Consider the following 20,463-nt stretch of genomic DNA (forward strand, 5'->3'; position numbering starts at 1 on the left):
ATAAATCTTATCGTGGAGACTCTGATGAGGAATTACAGATCATGTGGCTGGCCAATGACTTCCCACATCCCATCCTGGGAGTACCTGAAATAGCCAGCAAAACATCTCAGTTACAGCCCAGGACCAGGTCAGGGACAGATTTCCTGCAGCTGTAGCTGGCACAGCTCCCACCAGGCAGCATTTTAAGGCCTCCTCCTCTTCTGGCAGACTCTTCTGGGGAAAAACCAAGAGCCAAAGCCCTGCTCATCCAGTCCAAAAAGTGGACTGCTTTGGAGGGGAGCAGGACATGATATTGACTGTGAAAATTAACCTCACAGTCTTTCAACAGAGCTTTGCAAAGGCAAACAGTCCACTTTAGCTGAGATTGAAAATGAAATGAGGCATCTAAACAAGACAGCAGGGACAAAGCAATAGGGAAGACAAACTATTTTAGCAATGGTGAGGCCAGGATGTTACAGGTTCTCCTGGCAACCTTGTTTTTAATGACAAATGAAAATTGTAGAAGTTAAAGAAAGGAGTTTCCCAGATTCTTCAGGTTGTGATAAAATGCATCACACTGAACCAGCCATTCAATTCATCAAAGTGCAGATTAGGAGAAAACGCAAATAAAAGTCCAGATAAACTCATGGGAATCAGGTCCAGGTATAAGTAGACTTTAATTTCTCTTGAGAAAGCCTCTAAACAATCCAGAAGGTATTAGTGACACAACTTAGAAATGATGGCCAATGCCTGGATAATGGAAATAATTGACCATTGTCCAAGCTAAAAGGAAATGGGGGATTTTCTGTTATTTGGTGTTTTCCTGTCAAAACTCTGTGCCAAGCTGGAAGTCATGTGTTAGGCCAAACAGAGCACATGCCTTAGCTAAAAGTCAAACAGAGAGGTCAAACCTGATCCACTTATGCCTTCTACCCTTAAATCCTATGTTTGCAAGGGGACAAGCAGGTTTTCCTGCTCCTTCTTCAGCCTTTAAAGAAAACAAGACTTTAAATCTATTTAGAGGCCCTTTCTGACATTCTTTAGCTGCAGTTTTTCTCAATCAACCTAATCTTTTCCCATCGAGCTCCATGCTAATCCCATTTTGCTCCACTCCTTAAACTAATAGAAGATTAGAGTGACATTTCAGAAAGGGCACCGTATTAAGCAGCTTCTTTCCCATCTCAGCAGACCAGGGTGCACAAAACGTAGTGAACAGGCCATTAATCTCATGGTAATGAGGTGTCAGAGCGAATGGAGCCCTCCTCCCTGATCCCTGGGAAGGGTGGGGACAAGGAGGACACTGCACCCACCCAGAGGGCAGCAGCTCCATGGAGTGTTGTTTGTGTTGTGTGCTGGTGGCAGCAGCTCCTGTCCCCACTCTGCCATGGTGACATGGCCAGCAAACATCCACATCACCCCTGACACAAAACAACCTTTGCCTCTGTTCTAATTAGCAGCACTAAACTGTTTATCGGCCCCAGCTGATCAATTAGGATCAGCAGCCACACACAGAGATGTTTTTCACACCTATCCATCCAGCTGGTGAAATCCATGGGCAAACTACTCCCTTCATTCCTACAGGGGACAAGCCAGTGCTCTTCCTGGCAAGATGTCTGCATTGGTATTATCCACTTTGCTTTAATACTGAAAGAATGTTTTCATTTTCTTAAAAATGCCACCATTTCCCTAAAGAAAAATCCCTGAGAGGCTCAAATGTCAGCAAGTGCTGAGAAAGCTTTCTGAGAGAAGTCTGAGGTGGGTGATGCGTGGTGACATCCATGCTGTCCCCTGCTCTCCCCACAGTGTGAGTGAGCTGGGAATTGCAGCTCTGCTGCACACACAGTGCCAGGAGCCTGTGCCCAGCCCAAAGTGCTCTGTGTGGTCACTGCTGCATCTGTGCTCACAGCAAACTGGAGCAACAGGGCTTGAAAATAACAACCAGGGAGAGGGATGCTGAAGGAACCGTGGAGGAAAAGGGCAGCACGTCCCTCCTTCCTGCAGTTTCACTTGTACATTTGCTTTTCTTTCTTGTGAATAGCGAATTAAACCTGTGGATTTCATATCCTCAAAAGCCAAGTGTATGAAGGTCAAACTATTCTACAATTTACTTTTGTAATTTGTTCTTTTTTGTGGTTGTGTAGGTACTACTGATACAGGCAAGAATTTCCTTAAAATATTCATCCCATAGAAGAGTTCAGCCCTCCTCCTTCTATTTTAGGCAGTCTAACCCTTCAGTTGCACATTCACGGTTCTGTCTTGGTACAGTCACTTAATGCTAGATATCAACAAAGAAACTGATTAATTGGAACTATTTCAAGGACAAAATTCACCAGAAGCTGAAACTTTACAGTAGATTAGAAAATGCATTTTTCTACAATTACAGGAGGACACAGCATCACTGGTATTGCCAATAAATGTCAATTTTTACCTGTGCAGCCTCCAGCTAAGTCTTTATTCTGACTTTCTCATCTAATTACATGCATAAAAGAGATACCTTGAAGTAAAATAAAAGGTTTTTCTGCAAAGCACATTTCTTAGAAAAATCCCACCTCTGCTCACCAGTTTTGGAAGCCAACTGCCTTGGCAGAGCTCAGCCTCTTACCTGTACACTGTGGTGGGTGGGGAGCTCAGGGTGTCATAGATGAGCCTCACGTGTCCCTGGTACAGCTCCAGAGCCAAAGGGTCATTGTCTCCTTTGTACAGTAAGATGCCATTGTCCTTGTCCGTGGCTACCTGTGAAACGTTCATAACCACGTGAGGGTGCTTGGGAATGATTAATAAAAGGAATAAACCCGTATTTAACATCAAACCAAAATAATACATGCAATTCTAATATGCTTTAATACATCATATGTGTGAGCAGCAATGACAGCAAGAGCCAGGAGGCACAGAAAGGTCTTTGGGCTCACACACAAAGGTCAACTTCCCATTTCACATGAGAACCAATTTTCAGTTGTCTTCTGAACCTTGGACCAGTATCAAAACCCCAGGAGTTCTGTCTGCTGAACAAGCAAAATATTGTCCAGGGAGGCCATCCTGTTTGAAGAAGCACCGTGACATTGAACACCAAGTTGTACAGGATGAAACACAGTGCTGTAGGGAGAATCAGGAGGAAGACACAGAGCACTCCCGAGTCATCCCTGGCTGTGTTGCCAGTCTGGGAATCAGAGTCTGGGGGGATTCTGGAGGCAGCATGCGTGCCCACAAAGGTACACTGGTGCCTCGGTCCCTCCTTCACATTTCGCTGATTTTAGAGCAGACAGCTGGCTCACAATTTTTTCCAGGACTTTGGCCACCAGCCCCGGTTCCATCAGCATGAGATACATGCATGTTACAGGGGAAATGTCTCTATGTATGGATTTCACTTGTACATTTGCTTTTTTTTCTTGTGAATAGTGAATTAAATCTGTGGATTTTGTATCCTCAAAAGCCAAGTGTCTGAAGGTCAAACTACTCCTACAGCTTACCTTTGTCATTTGTGCTTTTTTGTGTGATACAGGCAAGAATTTCCTTAAAAATATTCACCCCATAGAAGAGTTCAGCCCTCCTCCTTCTGTTTAAGGCAGTCTAACCCTGCAGTTGCACATTTAGCACTGTTAAGTCACAAATGACACAGAGACAGGCAGAAGTGGCATAAGCACTCCATCCTTACTGCAACTGCTTCTTTTCTACACTGCTCTGATACAGGTGGGCCTGATTGGTCATTTAATCAATACATTTCACCTGAATAGCTAATTAACAAGACACCCATTTGTAAACAATCTTATGAGAATAACAAGAAAACAAATACTAGAAAAATACCACCTACAGGTTGTTTTAATAATTTGTTATCATTGCTTATCTCCAGCTTCCTAAAGTCTCCTGGGCTGATTCTTATCTACCTTTCTCTCTCTCTGGCCAGGCTGTCACATTCACTGTTCTGTCTTGATACAGTCACATAATGCTAGATATCAACAAAGAAACTGATTTTTTGGAACAATTGCAAGGAGAAAATTCACCAGAAACTGACACTTTACAGTTGTGGGTGTACCAGTTGTGGGTTCCTCTGGGTCTGGATTGAAGGCACATGAGGCAGCAGTTCACGTTGGGATTCAAGTGTTTGTTATTTCTTTTCAGTAAAACACTCCGAGTACTGAGTTTGGCAGCTTTTCATTAGAAGGCACAAAATGGCCAACAGTCTCTTGTTACAAGGTCTTTTAAGACTGAACTATCCAATTAAGAAAGGACATCTAGATTAAGAAAGAACAACCTTTTAACCCAATAACTGATCCTACAGAGCCCACAATGGGGACTTTTCTGCCCAATTACAAAATGCCACCAAAACCCATAAAGAAGAAGGAAGAAGAAGCATGAAGAAGAAGCATGAAGAACACCAGGACAACACCCTGTGCCCCTCCATCCTGCTTCCATCCACAAGTGTTTATTACTTCTTATCAGTAAAAGAGTTTGGCAGCTTTTCATTAGAAGGCACAAAATGGCCAACAATCTCTTGTTACAAGGTCTTTAAAGTCTAAGCTGTCCAATTAAGAAAGGACACCTAGATAATTTTCCCTTTTAACCCAATAACTGATCCCACAGAGCCCACAATGCAGACTCTCCTGCCCAATTACAAAATGCCACCATAACCCATGAAGAAGAAGGAAGGAGAAGCCCAGAACAACACCCGGTGCCCTCCATCTTGCTTCCATCCACAACGTCCTAAAAATCCCAAAACCTCAATTTCTCACGAAGTGATACACCCACACTACTCTCTATAATCTATTTCACACTTTTGTGGATTCCAGGCTATCTTGAAGAGCCTGGGAAACTTTCTCCATGGATGAGGGTCAAAGTCAGTGCTCCCCTGGGGATCAGGGCACCCCAGAACAAACAGAGAAACATTCCCAATGCTCTGTGTTTCCACAACAGCAGATTAGAAAACGCATTTTCCTCCAGCTACAGGAGGACACAGCATCACTGTCACCACCACCGAACATCAATTTTCACTCCTGCGACCAACCTGCAGGGAGATGTTGGCCTGGGGGCGGATTTTGGCGGGGGGCAGCTCCACGTAGGAGTCCTTGCCCACGAAGTTGACGGTGATGAGCTTCTCGCAGCGCTGCCCCGCGAAGCCGGCCAGGCAGCGGCACACGGGCTCGTGCTGCGCCACCACGCACTGCGCGCCGTGCTGGCACTCGTAGTTGTCACACGGGCTCGTCTGCAGCAGCACCATGGGCGGCGGCGTCTCGCAGAACAGCCCGCTGCAAAGGGAAGGGAAACTCAGCCTCGGGTCACCAGCACTTTGTTGTATTTGTTTCAGGTGCTGCTGGCGCCCTGGAGCGTCAGCATCATGCCTGAAACAGAGGCTGGGCAGAATTAAGAGAATAAAAGCAGAAGGTCTGAGACAGAGTAGAAATTCTACAGAGTAGAAATTCTCCAGGGTAGAAGTCCATTTTGATTTAGGTGAAATGTACATCTTTGAGTCTATGGTTAGAAAACATAGCTATGTAGTCTGACTGCAAAAGCCCAGGCTCAGAGAAACTGCTTTGGTGAAGGACAGAGATAAGGGGGGGGGACAGAGGGTGATAGAGAGAGGCAGAGACTGCTGTGAGAGCAGGTCAACCTGACCTAGGAATTCTTTCTGATAAAGAAGAACTAGCAGCAAATGTCATGCAGAATTCATAAAAATGAATATGTATGAACCTACTGTGAAATTGTATGCATATGTATTTGAGAGGGGGATAAAAAGGGACCTGAAGTTCCCAGAGGTACACGTCTTCTAAGGACAGTAATCTCCACATGTGTCCAGTGCTGGAATAAACATACCAGCATTACAACTTTCACAAAGTTGGGGAGTTTTGTTTATCTTTGCAAAACAGGTCTTTAATACTCGTGTTGCGTTGTGATTTCGGGGTATAGCTCAGAACCTCGGGTCCCTCCCCTGATGATCCCTCCCAGGTGTGTCAGTCACTGCTCCTTTCCCCTCCCGGCACTGTCTGTCAGTCCTGGCACTCCAGGAGGGCGCTGAGTGATTGGCAGGTTCAAAGGATGCCCTCTACCCCTGGGGAACACTGAGAGCAGCCTGAACTGCCCTTTGCTCTGGTTCTTCAGCTCTGCAAGGCACTGCAGCCTGGCTGAAACAGCTTCCACCCATCTGTGCCCTGCAGAGCTTCCAAGTGAAGCCTGTGAGCCATTTAAACCCAAACCTGAGACCTCCCCATCCTACATCTGTGATTTGAGTCTGCTCTGCAAACAGGGAATCCCTTTCCAGAGGTACCACAGAACAGAGCACTGCTAACCCAGTCTGTGAGCTCCCTTCCACCTAATGCCCATTGTTTTGTTTTGTCTTTGGCAGCAAGTAGGAAACAGAAGGAAAATCAGTGCATATAATTTTAATTTTTTGGAGGTTAAAAATAATCATAATAAAAAATCCACGTGACCCACAACAGTCTCCACTAACAGAAAGCAAATGTTGGAAGAAGCCAGATTGTCTGTGCTTAGGGCTGCTCTGAAAGATTCCCCAGGCTCCTGGTATGGCTCCTGCACACCCTTGCTTGCTGTGAAACCCCCCCTGGTGCATGGTTTTACCAGGGCAACTCTCCTAATACTGGCACCTAGAACTTACATTAGTGACAAGTCTGTCAAGGCCCTTTCCTTTTTAATTTTAAACATTTTTTTATAAGTATATATTTAGAAATAATTAATAAGATTTATTTCCCCAGCAGTGGGATGTGGAACACAGCCTGCCTTCCTTCCATAGCTTATCCAAGTCCATTCTGCCTGGTACAATCTCATTTATTTAAATAATCACTGTGAGCTCCTTGCAGCAGTGTGTCCCAGTGGAGAGCCCAGGAGCCTCTGCAGCACAGAGGAGCAGTGCTTCCATCAGGCTCTGCAGATAATGTGTGCTTCCCCACCAGAGCAGCATTTACCAGGCAGCACCACTGAGAGGCTGATTGCTGGAGGGAAGCTTGGAGAACTCAGGGTTTATTCAGCGGGGCTCACCAATTCTCTGAAACGTTTTCATCTGCAGGGGGCAAATGAGTGCTATTTTGGGAAGAAAACACTGAAAACTTTTCCAGAGGAAAGCAGATTCTGCAGCTGGGAGGAGTTGGTGAGTGCTAAGGAAAGGTGCTGCAAGGAGCACAGCTACACCTGACCAGTGACTGGGAAGGGGTGAAATGGGAGAGTGAGTGTGTGCCTGGTGGCACTATTGATCTTTGGGGCTGTCGTGAGAGCCTCACTGTGCATGAGGCCCTGCCTACCCTGCTCAGAATTACCCAATGCTCAGCTGTGTGAGGATGGAAGTTTTAACATCTTTTTAATGTGTGGCTCTGACACACAGCGTAGCGACAACCATAAAATCATTACAGGTCTGTGCTTTTATTACAACAGCATAAGCTCTGGATAATTGGGAGGGCACTCTGCAAACTCACTGCTGGGAAATGATTCCTGATACTTCGCCAAAAAACTTTATTAATCATCATCTTAGGTCTCCTAGTTACCTTTGTTGGGCCACCCCTCATGTTTTCTCCTTTTCATCAACACTTGCAGCCTTCAAACACGTGCACAGTTATCTCCTTGTCACACATCCCCGGGCCCAAGGCAGCTGTGAGGACAGGGGAGTCTGTAACCCTGAACATCAGAAGGCTGAGCTCTGTCAATCACCATATTTGCATTTGTAATCTTAACAGGAAAAAAGCCCAAACCTCAGAACCCCCTTCAGAGCAGCAGAGGCCTTTAAACTACAAAAGGCTTGAGTCATGGGAAGAATAATGAGATCATGTTTTGTTAGCAGAATTTTAATCCTGAAATCAAACAAGATCAGGGACTGTTCTGCATGGAGAACACATGGGGCTCCATCTTGCTGTCTGCCTTGGCACAGGGAGTGTAGTAGTAGTGCTCAGTGTGAGGTTTTCCTCCCCACAGACCCTTGTCTTCCTTGCATCTTGCACAGGAAATTTAGGGAAGTGGCATGGACTAGTGGAAAAAAGAAAGCAAACAGGAGAACTGAAGTCAATCTGGCTGTGCTGTTGACAGGCAGTGGAATTACTTTACTTGCCCATGGTTTCCTTGGGCTGTGAAGTGCTGTCTAAGCTGGTAGTTGAGTTTTGGAGCTTAGTGTAGAAAGATTCCTCTCCCTGGAGGACTGTTAGTGGAATGAGAGCCCTCATTTGATCAAGGGAGAAGACTGGGCCGCTCCAGGTCCTGCTCTTGATGCCCCTGGGGCACTGTTTAAATTGCCAGGAGAGCTCTTTGGTACATGGGAAGGGACCAGACCAACCTCCCACCTACCCCTGCTGCTCCACCCAGCTGTGTCAGCTCAGAACATCTCTGACCAACACTGTGACTCTGCTTTCCCAGAAAAACCCCTCACATTCATCACTGCCTAGTGCTTACAGGCCTTAAAAAATCAGGGGACTTGCAGCAAAAGTCAGCCCCATGTGATGACAGGCTGGAGTTGGCCTTGACTCCAGACGTGGCTTTGCAATCCATTTCTCAGCTCTAACAATTGGCTAACACTGAGGATTTACATCCCACAGTCACGTTAGCCTCACCAGTCACCAATCTGCAGCATCCCTCAGGCCACCAAATGGACTGCAGCAGAGAGTGAAACATGGAGAGAAGGGTATGAATTTGAAATTCAGAGGATATCTGATACCTTGTAAATAACAAGCCTGATTCTGTGAAACCATGGGCTGACATCATGTTTTATATCAATGCCTGTTCAGGGAAGGCTGTCTGCTTTGCAACAGAAATGTGTGTTGGGAGAGAAGGAAAAAAAACCCAAACCAGCAAGGATGAAAGCAAGAAGAATGAAAACAGTTGCAGATACAAAGCAGAGAAGATGATTTATAAGTGTTCATGCAATTTCTGCTTTGTCAAGACTGATCTTTACAGGTACTCCTTCTTTGTCTCATGTGTGTATTTCAAACACAGAAAAGGTTTAGCTGGAAGGAAGCCAGTATCCAGCCCCAGGCAATGATTAGTGAATCCATTTGGAGGAGCACACTTATCTTTGACAGACAGAGATTTCCAGGAGTCAGATATATTGGCAGCTGTCAGAATGAGAGGCTGGAAATTTACAGCCTGCATCATTCTGAGCTCGTCCAAGAGACACAGAGACACTGCCACAAAATCCTCAGACTCACATTTTCCCTGCAGCCAGTTGGTAGGGTTCATAAACACAATTTTATTCTCCTTTGCTCACTCTGTGCATGCAGGTTTTACCTCTGTATAACTTAGGTGAGTGTGCTAGGTGGTGTGCTCTGTGTGTGAGCAGGGATGGCTGGGGCATTCACTCACACGGCACTGCCCCAAAATCACTGCTTTCCAAGCAAAAAAATCCAGTTAACTTGTTAGAACCTCCTTTTAAGCAGGGACAGGCACCTGTTCACAGGGGGGATTTGTCAGATCAGTGCTGGAGAGGATGATGGGGATGGGAGATCAGTGCTGGGTTAGAGGATGATGGGGATGGGAGATCAGTGCTGGGTTAGAGGATGATGGGGATGGGAGATCAGTTGGTGAGGATGTCAGGGCTGGGTGATCAGTTGGTGAGGATGTCAGGGCTGGGTTAGGGGCTGGTGAGGATGGGAGATCGGTGCTGGGAGAGGCTGTTGGGGATGGGAGATCAGGCTGGGTTAGAGGCTGATGAAGGTGTCAGATCAGGGCTGGGTTAGGGGCTGATGGGGATGTCAGATCACTGCTGTTAGAGGCTGGTGAGGCTGGGGGGGCTCGGGGCGAGCCGTGCCGTACCTGAAGCCCTGCGGGCACACACAGGTGTAGCCATTGACCGCGTCCACGCAGGCGGCGCCGTGCCGGCACTTGTGTCCCACGCAGTCATCATCATCCACTTCGCAGTGCTTGCCGCTGTAGCCCGGCAGGCACTCACACCTGAAAGGCACAACATCCCTGTTAATGGCTCCTTTCACACCGGCAGCCCAGCACCTGTGGGATTTGGGGTGGGGACACGTTTGCAGTTATTGCTGGCAGCATCAAGCACAGCTCCTGCCCAGGTCCCTCCTGGCTGGCTGCATTTGAGGCTCTGCAGCCTGCTGAAATCCCACTGGAGCAAAGCACCAGCATCCTCCAGCCTCTCCTCAGCCGAGTCTGTGAGAGGGGCACTCACCCTGCAGAGTCCCAGTTGTGCTAAAGGTGACAATCCCCTCCCTGGCCTTACAGAATAAGGGGCAATATTCTGCAAGGGCAGTGCCCCTGATGCCCCACAGTAGGATTTTGCCAGTGCCTGCACACTGCTGGGTGGCTGAGCTTGGCTCTGTACACAGGAAGGGTCCACCTTCCAAAAGAGTCTGTAAACAAGCTATAAACCTCAGCAAATTCAGAGAGAAAGACCAAGTTTTGAGACCGCCACTGCTTTCCATTCATTGGCAAAATTCATTTCCATTCAAAATGCTGCTGCAGCAGTGCAAAGTTGTCTTTGCAGTGTGTCCTTTGCCACGGTGACACTGCACCTTCTGCTGTGGGGTGGGTGACACCGTGGGATGGAGCACAGTGGGATGCACCCAGACCTGCAGACACTGCCTGTTGGTTTCATTTGATACAATTCTCAAGTGTGCTATACAAAGGCTGCATCAGCATTTCTATTTATAAGTACTGCAGAAGTTTATAACCTGACAATAGAAAATGCATCTCAAAGTCTCTGACTTGGATCAGATCTTTTGGGATTGCTGAGCAGCCTTTTTTTTTGAATCTATCCTGTAGGCAATGTTTAGTCATGAACACTCTTTAGTCCATAAAACACGTTTTAGTCCTCCCAGCTGGATGCTGCACATCTGGAAAACAAAAGGCACTTCAAGCAAATCAGGGGAAGAGCTGCAGAGAATTTCAGCACTAAAGGAGAGGCTTGTGCTCTTGCTAGAGCCTGTGGCTGGACACAGTGTGGAAGTCACTGGGAGCTGGAAGAGGAGAGACATTATAAAGCTGAGGATGTGGCATCAGGAGAGAGGCTACTGCTCCATCAATCTCTTCATCTGGTCCACTCCTCCTCCTCCCTGCCAGCAGCCTGGGGGGGTAAATGCAGGAGGAAACTTGGGGGAAATCTCTTCAGAGGAGCTGGACACACAGGAGTGATGAGGAAACACCACTGCCACTCGCAGGCAGCCTCCTTGTGCTGTCCCCAGTGACAGCTCCTGGCTGCTCCCAGGGCTGAGCCGGGTGGCACTGCAGGATCCAGTGTCACCTGTGAGTGCCAGTGGCCAGAGAGGCTGCAGGGTGACAGCAGCCACCCCACCCAGGGTCACTCACACCGAATGTGAGCTCCAGCTCCTTGCAGAGCACGGCCTGGCTGGCTGAAGGAGGAGATGGGGCACAGCCTGGTCTGTCCCTGGGCAGGGGTAGGGGCATGCAGAGCCCTCCCTCCAGGACAGCCCCACCATCACCTGGCAGCCACAGCAGGGTCCATCTCCCACCTCTGCATGTGTGCATTGCCATTTTACACCTTGCTGCCTCGGGGAATACTGTGGTTAACATATTGAAGATGGCAAATCAGAGCAAAGAGCAAAAAACAAGAGGTGTTCCTGCCCCAAACCCTAAGAAATGGGCAGTGTTTTCTGGCAGCATTGCAGACACACCTGCAAGGAAACAGTGTCAATCAAAAGGCTTTGTGAGGGGAACTGGCAGCATTTAATCCTGTTGCTTTTTATTGATCCCCGCAGTCCTAATATAAAGTGATGTAATAATGAACAATGTGCAGTTCCTTATTCAGGGCTGCCATGCATCACTTTTATGATGTGTATTGGCTATCTCAGTAATGACAGAACCACCACTTTTCTCTGCGGGGCTGCATTAAATCAGCATTTTAAGCTGTCAGGTAATAATTCCAAGCTTTAGAATAATAAAGTATATTTATATCATGCTCCAACATCAATACAGTGAATGGAAAAACATGCTGCTTTCTTGAAGTTATTTTTTGGAAGTAATTTCATTGTGTTAAAGGCTGTTTTTTTTTGTTTTGTTTTCTGGCATATAGAAAGCTACTCTTCTTCTATACAGTAACAGCATACTAAAGATGTGGAGGCTGGAAGGGAGGAAAGCCACCTGCAAATTTAACTCCAAAAGCAAAGAGCTCTGTGCAGCCACAGACACCCTGAAATAGTCCAGTTTGCTTCCAAGCTTGGCTTTAGAAGCATAGAATTCCTTTTGGGTCAGTCTTCTCTGAGCTCTTGGAGTGTCACATCTAAACTGAAGCTACCAAAAAATGCCTGCCTGAAGTCCAGGAGGGGAGAAATTCAGCCCCATGAGTTCCTCATCTCCTAGAAACTCAGGGTCTGTGCCATCAGGGAATGGGGCATGGTAACTCCATCCTTATCCCACAGTCCCACACAGACTGAGGGTCCATCAGTAAAATCTGATGTAGTAAAGGAGGTGGCAAAGAAACTTTGATGTTCTGATCCCGGCAAGAGAGTAATTTACATTATTAGATATCTCATTTCCCAGTGACCATCTGATACCACTACAGTTGAAATCTTGTTTTCTCCTACAGCCTTGTAGTGATGGCAAGATTCCTAGTATCACAGAGAGCCTAAAACATGTCCAGTGGTATTTAAATTGTTGGCCTATCTGAGGGGATTTGCATCTGCATGCACTCAATGTCTGCTGTATTAAAGCCGTGAATCACAGCTCCTATGGCAGGGCCAGGATGGAATTTCCCTCCCCACATCAATAAATAACTTGGTCTCCTATCTTTTTTTTTCCCTGTCTTTGTCATCTTTTCTTCCCTCTGCAGAGCTGCAGACTGACCAGAGCTGAGAGCAGGACAGACAGACTGGTGTGTCCTGCTCACATGCCCAGCGCACTCCTGCCATTGACACTCCCTGCCTCTGAAGCAGACAGACAGATGGACAGGAGCCAGATTCCTCCTTCAGGAGCCTCATCCTGCACCACAGGAGCACAGGCTGCTGTTTTCAGAGCCCCAGCAGCATCCACACATCACTGTACAACTGCTGAGGGCTCATTTCTGAATGGTCTGGTGCCACCAAAGTATGAAGGAAATAGCAATGCTTGGACACCTCTACATTCAAGGCTCCTTCACTTCTCAAGTTTGGCTGCTAGAAAGCAAAATGGGACAGGAGAATAAAGAAATAATGGATTTTTCTGTAGTGTTCTGTGACCGTGTTCACAGGGGTCTGAGGATGAGGGAAGAGACGAGGATCTGACTCCATGTTTCAGAAGGCTGATTTATTATTTTATGATATATATTACATTAAAACTATACTAAAAGAATAGAAGAAAGGATTTCATCAGAAAAATGAATATAAGAATATAAAAGAAAGAGTATAAGAATAGAAAAAGAAAGAATCAATAACAAAGGTTTGTGTCTCAGAGTCTAGGCCAGCTGACTGTGATTGGCCATTAATTAGAAACAACCACATGAGCCAATCACAGATGCACCTGTTGCATTCCACAGCAGCAGATAACCATTGTTTACATTTTGTTCCTGAGGTCTCTCAGCTTCTCAGGAGGAAAAATCCTAAGGAAAGGATTTTTCATAAAAGATGTCTGGGACAGTGTTCTATGAATAGTGGGAAGAATAACACAACAAAGAGTAGCAGAAAAATACTCAAAAGCAGTTATTTAGCTCCCCTCAAGGGCTAGTGGCCCTACTGTGAAGAACACTTTGCTAGCAAGCATGTGAGAAAAAGTATCTTGTTTACTCAAATTCTTTGGGTGGCAGGTATGACAATGCTTCCAGCAATGGGAAAACCATTCACAGCTGCCTGCACCCCTCCATGCTCTAAAAGAAGGCAATTTGAGTTACAAGCCTTCACCTCAAAACATGATGTAGCTACTGAATTACCCAAAAGTGCTGGATTAACCAAGTGATGGATTAATTGGGAACAAAACCTGGAAAGAACATCAGGAACTATTGATGCACTGGGACACACCTCCTTGTCTGGGGCCTACACATCAGTTCAGGAACCGTCCTCACCATTTAATAGCTTCATCTTCTCCAAGATTTGGAAACATTTCTGTCTGGAGGCTTTTCACCCAAAAGAAAGGCTGGTGCTGTACTGCCTGTCTAGCAGAGAGTCAGCTGAGATAGCCACCTTCTCTAAGATTTTGATTCATTTCCTTCTAACCCTCCTGAAATGTCCTGTGTGGCAGTTCACGCTGTTCTGACATGCTGGTCACTTCACAGGACGCAATCTGACGCCAGCTGGAAGTTGCCAGGAGGAGCAAAGCCTGTCACCTTCCCTGTCCTGGCAGAGGACAGAGCCCCCGAGGGGATCAGTGAGCCCCCAGGGCTGCCCTGTCAAACAGCCTCGGGGAAGGGGCAGAGAGAGAGCAGCTCATTCTGCACTGACCTCTTGTGGATTTGTCTCCTGAGGTCTTTTCCTGACAAGGTTTTCACAGAGCTGGACTTTCCTGCTGTCTCCATTTGCTAAATTGCTCTGCCAGTCCCTCTTGAGACAAGCCATGAACGCTGCCACTGCCACCTCTCCAAGTCCCCAGGCCCAAAGCTCCTGGTGCTTTGCTGCCATCCAGAACACGAGGCTTTCTCTCACCCCTGGGACACAGCCAGTGTCATTCTCAAGAGGAAAATGCAAACACAGACATCACCAAAGCCCAGATGAGCCAGGCAAAGCCAATGGAAAAGGCAGCTCCTGAGCTGGAGCCACCAGCTCTGATCTGTTCAGGCTCCTCTTACACGGCTTGAATTTATAAATGCCCCAAGGATCACATAAGGAAACTCTCCTTGGTTTGTGATGTAGGATAAGGTGCTTTGCAGTGACTGCTCCATAAATTCTCCTATTGCCATGCTCTATTTCAGAATAATTCCTCTGCTCTGAGGGTACATCCATTATTTTCAGTAAACCACAGAAAGCTAGAAAAGTATTTATGTATGGATTAAAGTTAAAATGTGGCACAGAAAACTCAAATGTATATAGCCTTGCATTGTTTGTGTTAATTATGGAGATTTTTGCTCCCCACTCATTGCCAGAACAACTCCAGTCAAGCCAATGGATGAATGTGCCCTCTGTGCAGAGACCAACACACACACACTCTCTTACCTGGTGCCTTTGTCCAGGGGAACACATTTGGACTCGTGCTGGCAGGGATTTAGCTCAGGAACACAGTGGTTAATCACCTCATCACACAGCTCACCTGAGGGAAAGGAAAAGCAAAAAAAGCTGTGACACAGCTTGAACAATGCTGAACACCCAAGATGTCCAGGGATGGCCAATCTCCCCACGTGCAGACAGCTCAGTAGTTCAGCAGGAAGTGACAAAATTGCTTGTTGAGGGCACGTGAGACTTCATTAAATCAGCTCCTTTGACCTGCAGTGACCACACTGTTCCTGTCACAGGGGTTTGAAAGCCTGCTGTAAAAGCACTGACTATCAACTCCACTTGCAGACAGACAAGGGATCAAATGGGCAGCTCCTGACCCAGAACCTCTTGTTTCAAAGCAAGAAAGTGACACAAAAGTGAAGTTGCTCATTGGACCCTAACATTTTCACACGGGCACATATTTCAGCCATGGTTAATACACTGCCAAAGAAGCTGATTGGACATCATTCTGGGAAAGAACAACAAGCCACAAACCCTCCCCCCAGAACCTCTGTGACTCTCCATAATAGGAACCAGCTTTAGGACTGCATGCAATTATAAAACATTCACTATTTATAAGAGAAGTACTAGCTCTATTGTGCTCACAGGAGATGATGTCTTTTCAGAAAAAAAAATCTACCTCATGTAAGCCCAGCTGAGCTGTTTCTAGGTCTGGTGTATAACATGCCATGAACCTCCCTGGATTTGTATAAGTTTTAATAATTAATAGCTGTAGAACATTCAAGCCGTGATAGTTTATTTAAATACAATCCTTCTTTGAGTTCTAAATTATTAGGTCACACTTCAGTACCCCAGGATTTGAGATGCAGCCAAAGACCACAGAGATCATTGCCTTCCCTAGAATCACACAGAAACCTATCCCACACCTCCCGAAGCCTTGCAGGGAAAGCAAAGGTCAGGTAATCCCAGCATGGAACCCCAAAAAATCTGCAGTTCCAAACCCCCTGTGCAGCTCCACCAGAGGACCACATCTGCAGGGTTTCAAGGTTACACATATTTTCTGTGCCTGTACATAGTACACATCATCACATAACCAACAGGCCATGGGAATGGTGGGGAAAAAGGATAATGTGGGAGGCACTGGTGGGCTGGCATTGTTCTGGAAGGTTTTCATGGAGCTGCAGCTCCACCTGTCCTGGGAGAAATGCCATTCTCAAAAATCCTCACATTTCTCTACACTCTAGTGGTTACAGAGAAACACCTGAAAACACAAGCCAAGCAAACCACAAAGATCAAAATTCAGATGGAAAATGCAAATCAGAACTATCCATCTTTTATCAGTTCTGTGATCTGGTGAGCTGGCTGAGAGCACAGTTTTGAGGATTACTCTGGTGCTGATAGGTGTGGTTTGTTAACTCCCCCAGGTGCTACTGCTCTGTCAGGTTATCCCTCCCACGTGTCCAGCCTCCCTCCAGCACAAGATACACAGCTCTTGGTATGACTCTTCCTCTGAGAATGGAAGTATAACATGTGTTTGTCAATTGTTTTTGTGTGTTTCAAACATGAATGTGTCCTAGATCTGCTTTTGAGAGCTGTCAAGTGTAAATGAGAGCAGGAACACAACCCATGGGAGGGGGCACCTCCAGCACAAACCCCATCCTTGTGGGCCATACAAACCCTACTGGCTTGGTGCTGGGCTGGCACTGCCAGGGGAGTCTGCCATGGCATCCTGCAGTTTATTGTGCACAGGACAAGCAATTCCACCTGGAGCCAAGGGATCCTAGGCAGCCACCACTGGTAAAGGCTACTGTCACAGACATGTTTTATGAAAAATCCTTTCCTTAGGATTTTTCCTCCTGAGAAGCTGAAAAGCCTCAGGAACAAAATGTAAACATTGATTATCTGCTGCTGTGGAATGCAGCAGGTGCATCTGGGATTGGTCTCACGTGGTTGTTTGTAATTAATGGCCAATCACAGTCAGCTGGCTCAGACAGAGAGTCCGAGACACAAGCCTTTGTTATTCATTCCTTCTTTTTCTATTCTTAGCTAGCCTTCTGATGAAATCCTTTCTTCTATTCTTTTAGTATAGTTTTAATATAATATATATCATAAAATAATAAATCAAGCCTTCTGAAACATGGAGTCAGATCCTCATCTCTTCCCTCATCCTCAGACCCCTGCAAACACAGTCACAGGCTACCAAATCTTTTCACAGCCCTGGACAAACCCTGTGCAAATACAATGAAAATATCCAGCTGAGGAAAGGGGATGTGCCAAGGAAACTGAACACTGCAGATCCATGGGAACCAGGGAACAGATCTGGGTTTGGGGCTGGCCACTGCATTTTGCTGCTCCTCAAAAGCAATGAGAGATGTTCAGTTCCTATAGCTGTGAACACTGGGGACAGCTGTTGACACCTGTTAACAGGCCTGTTAACATCAGGCCTGCTCCTAATCTTTAGTAATTGGTTCAGCTGCAACTCTTTAGGGGATAAAATTACATTCTGTACCACCTTCATTTACCCACACTGTATCCCCATACAGGACAGGTCTGTTCACTGCCATCCCCAAGCCCACAGGACACCAAAAACTAACAAAGGCACTCCCTCAGACCTGAACATGAGCAGGTCACACCTTGCTACAAAGCTTGGAGAGCTGCCAGTTTGTCATCTTGATATTCCCCATGTCCCTCGTGTGCTATGGATCTCATGTGAAAATAAACATTAAAAGATTAACTGGCTGGTGACATGAAAAGAGCTCAAATGGGCTAAAGCTGGAAATAATTTTGGAAGGCCTTCTAATAACTGAAGAGAGTGTGGATAGATGCCTTCAACTGTCCTTGCACTATAAATGGTCAATACATACTTTTGAAGTTTCTATTTTTTCCTTTGTTTTGTTTTGAAGCAAAGGAAGCAGGCTTTAAAAAAATATGAACAGTATCAAAACTCTCAAAGGAAATCATAATTCTTCTTAAAGTATTCTTCTGAACAGTCTTGACAAGTGCTTAGAGATCCAGTAAAAATCTCCCCAAATGTCAAATATTATGACTCACTGTGTCATTCTGAAGACACCACTATCAAAATGTAGGAGAATTCTAGGCTAGGTACCAAACACAGCATCCAAAAAAAAAAGATATTTTTCATGCAAAACTTGGAACATTTAAGGATCCTTCCTGTTATTTTTCCCATCTATCACTCATTAGGGAGCTCACTTGGGAGCTCTAGAGCAACTGGAGCAGCCTCATCTCAGGAAGAAAATACCTCTTGGTCATTATTTCAGGCGCCACCAATGTTCAGTAGATGCTGCAGAAAGCATGCCAGGGAAATAAAACACTTTTTGAAAAGCAAAGCCCAAGGCACCAGCCACACAATGTCTTTCTCATATTTTATTCACTCAGAAAATTATCTGGGCCAAAAAATCTGCCCTCAGACCTGAGAGCTCAATATTCATTGGTCGCTTTAATGTCAGTATCAGAGGAAAAATGTGATCCTCATTTTTTTTTTGGAGTGACACAGGGCTGCTTCTCTGTGCAGCAATTAAAGGTCTAGTCCAAATTTCTCACTGGATAGTTATGTGAACCTAAAAACAGACTGGACATTCATCTTGGGCCAGCTCCTAGCAGCACTGCTTCTCTTTGTGCAGGATATTTGATCATGCTAAAACAAGAGAGAACTTCAGTGCAAAGCTTTCTCAAGTGTAGAAAACCATCCAACCTCCCCATTTTCCTCTCTCCTACATGTTCTCAAATCACAGCTCCAGTTTGGGTTTCTGAAGGGCTTCTATAAAACAGAGAGGAAAACCACATCTACATTTATTTTATAAGAGTTAAGCAACTCTTTTAATCCCAAGTAATCTTTTGTTCCATCAAGGCACACTTATTCTCTTTAATCAAATCTGAAGAGAATAGGTAACATGCAAGCAAACAAAGAGCAGTCTGATAAACCACAAAATATTTCAGTTTTCAGATTACAACCAAGTTATAGTGACAGGTGGAACTTTACAGGTGGATCTCCCTTTGCTCGTAACTCATGCAAGAAGAAAAAAATAGAAAAAAGGAAAAAAATAGAAAGAGAAAAAAAATCCCTGAACAATAGCCAAGGAATTCTGCTCCTTCAAAACCACCTCCCTTGTCACCTTTGCTGACATTGTCTTAAAGAAACACAGATTTTTTTTTTTTTTTTGCCTCTTGCAACATTTTCCTGGCCTTATTTTTCAACAGAATCATGAATTTCGTGGGGCTTTCCACAGGGCTCATTGCCTATGAAGAGCTGCCAAGAAACACGCTCAGGCTTTTCTGAGCCCTCCCCACGTCTCAGAGCGAAGCCAAAACAACAATAGGGCAATAAAGATGACTTTTACACACAGTTTAATAATCATCTATCTTTTTTCCGTTCTGTGCTGTCATGAGAGCTATTTATTTCATGCCCCATTAGACTTTTAAAACCAGGATCCAAGCTCTGCTATTCCTCCCTAATCAGTAAAAGAGAGGCTGGATGCAGTAAAAGTATTTTACTTATTTATCTTTAAGTGAAACTGCAGTTCTGAAAAGACAATGTAGAGCAGCAATTTGCAACCAATGAGTTCAACGATTTTTCTTTTGTTCCATGTGTCAGTTGGGTGATACTTTGTTGTAATATACTGACAAAACAACACAGAAAATATCCCCGTCCTTAATGCAAGAGAAGCTTTAGTAGGGCCTGCAGGACTGGCAGTAAATATGCTGCTGAGGATTTCACAATATTACTTGAGAAAAGGAACGTGCTTATGGTGAGGGAAGGATGGAGAAAGCCTGGCCTGCATCCACAGCATGGAAACTTTTCCAGCGCTCAAATAGTGTAGTGCAACATTCTGAACTCTGCCAGGTGAGCCTGAGTGGAATTTGTCTCCTTGCTGCTAATAAAAAACACTCTGCTGTTCTTCTCATAGGAGATTACTCATTTTATATCTAATAAATTGCATTGGAAGAAATGTTTGCTGTTGTTTTGTTTCCCCCTTCTCTCTGTTCAGTCATTAAGAAGAAGTCAGTGCCAATTGGAAGTTTCAGAACACTGAACCTAAAAATGGTTGGGTGGAACAGACAGGATGTTCCTCCAAGGAAGTAATTCAGTAAGGAATGTTGTTGATGTTTGATGAAAATGATTTGAGGCTCATCTAAGAAAATAATTTAAAAAAAAATTTTACTTCCAAACTATTTCAACTTGCAATGAACAAATGAGAAACTCTGTGAAAATCCTTCAGCAGCAAATGCTGTTATGTTAGATAAAAAAACATAAGAGAAATCACCTGAAACACACTGTAGCAGAGTAAATTCTGCATGATCATTGAAGTTTGCTCTTGCTTGACAAACACTGCCCACAATACTTAGCAGGCAAAAAGAGTTATTTATGCTTTTTATCCTGTCTTAATTGCTAAAAACTCCCAGGTTTTCCCTTACCAGGTTTTGACCTGCTAAGTGTGAACCCTTAAGTTTGATT

The 20,463-nt window shown here is 45.3% G+C and overlaps 1 protein-coding gene across 1 annotated transcript in view; it reads right to left on the reverse strand.

Annotated features, from left to right (window-relative positions):
- The window catches only part of SLIT3 (slit guidance ligand 3), a 495,630-nt gene that overhangs the window by 22,929 nt on the left and 452,238 nt on the right, over positions 1-20,463 (reverse strand). The window contains exons 29-32 of the mRNA XM_058034755.1: positions 14,991-15,084; positions 9,715-9,852; positions 4,979-5,219; positions 2,582-2,712 (exon numbers count right to left, since the gene is read on the reverse strand). Coding sequence (XP_057890738.1) covers positions 2,582-2,712; positions 4,979-5,219; positions 9,715-9,852; positions 14,991-15,084 — 604 coding nt within the window. The remainder of the gene's footprint in view (positions 1-2,581; positions 2,713-4,978; positions 5,220-9,714; positions 9,853-14,990; positions 15,085-20,463) is intronic.

The sequence above is a fragment of the Melospiza georgiana genome, chromosome 15, assembly GCF_028018845.1.
Source record: "Melospiza georgiana isolate bMelGeo1 chromosome 15, bMelGeo1.pri, whole genome shotgun sequence".
In the NCBI taxonomy this organism is placed as follows: Eukaryota; Metazoa; Chordata; class Aves; order Passeriformes; family Passerellidae; genus Melospiza; species Melospiza georgiana.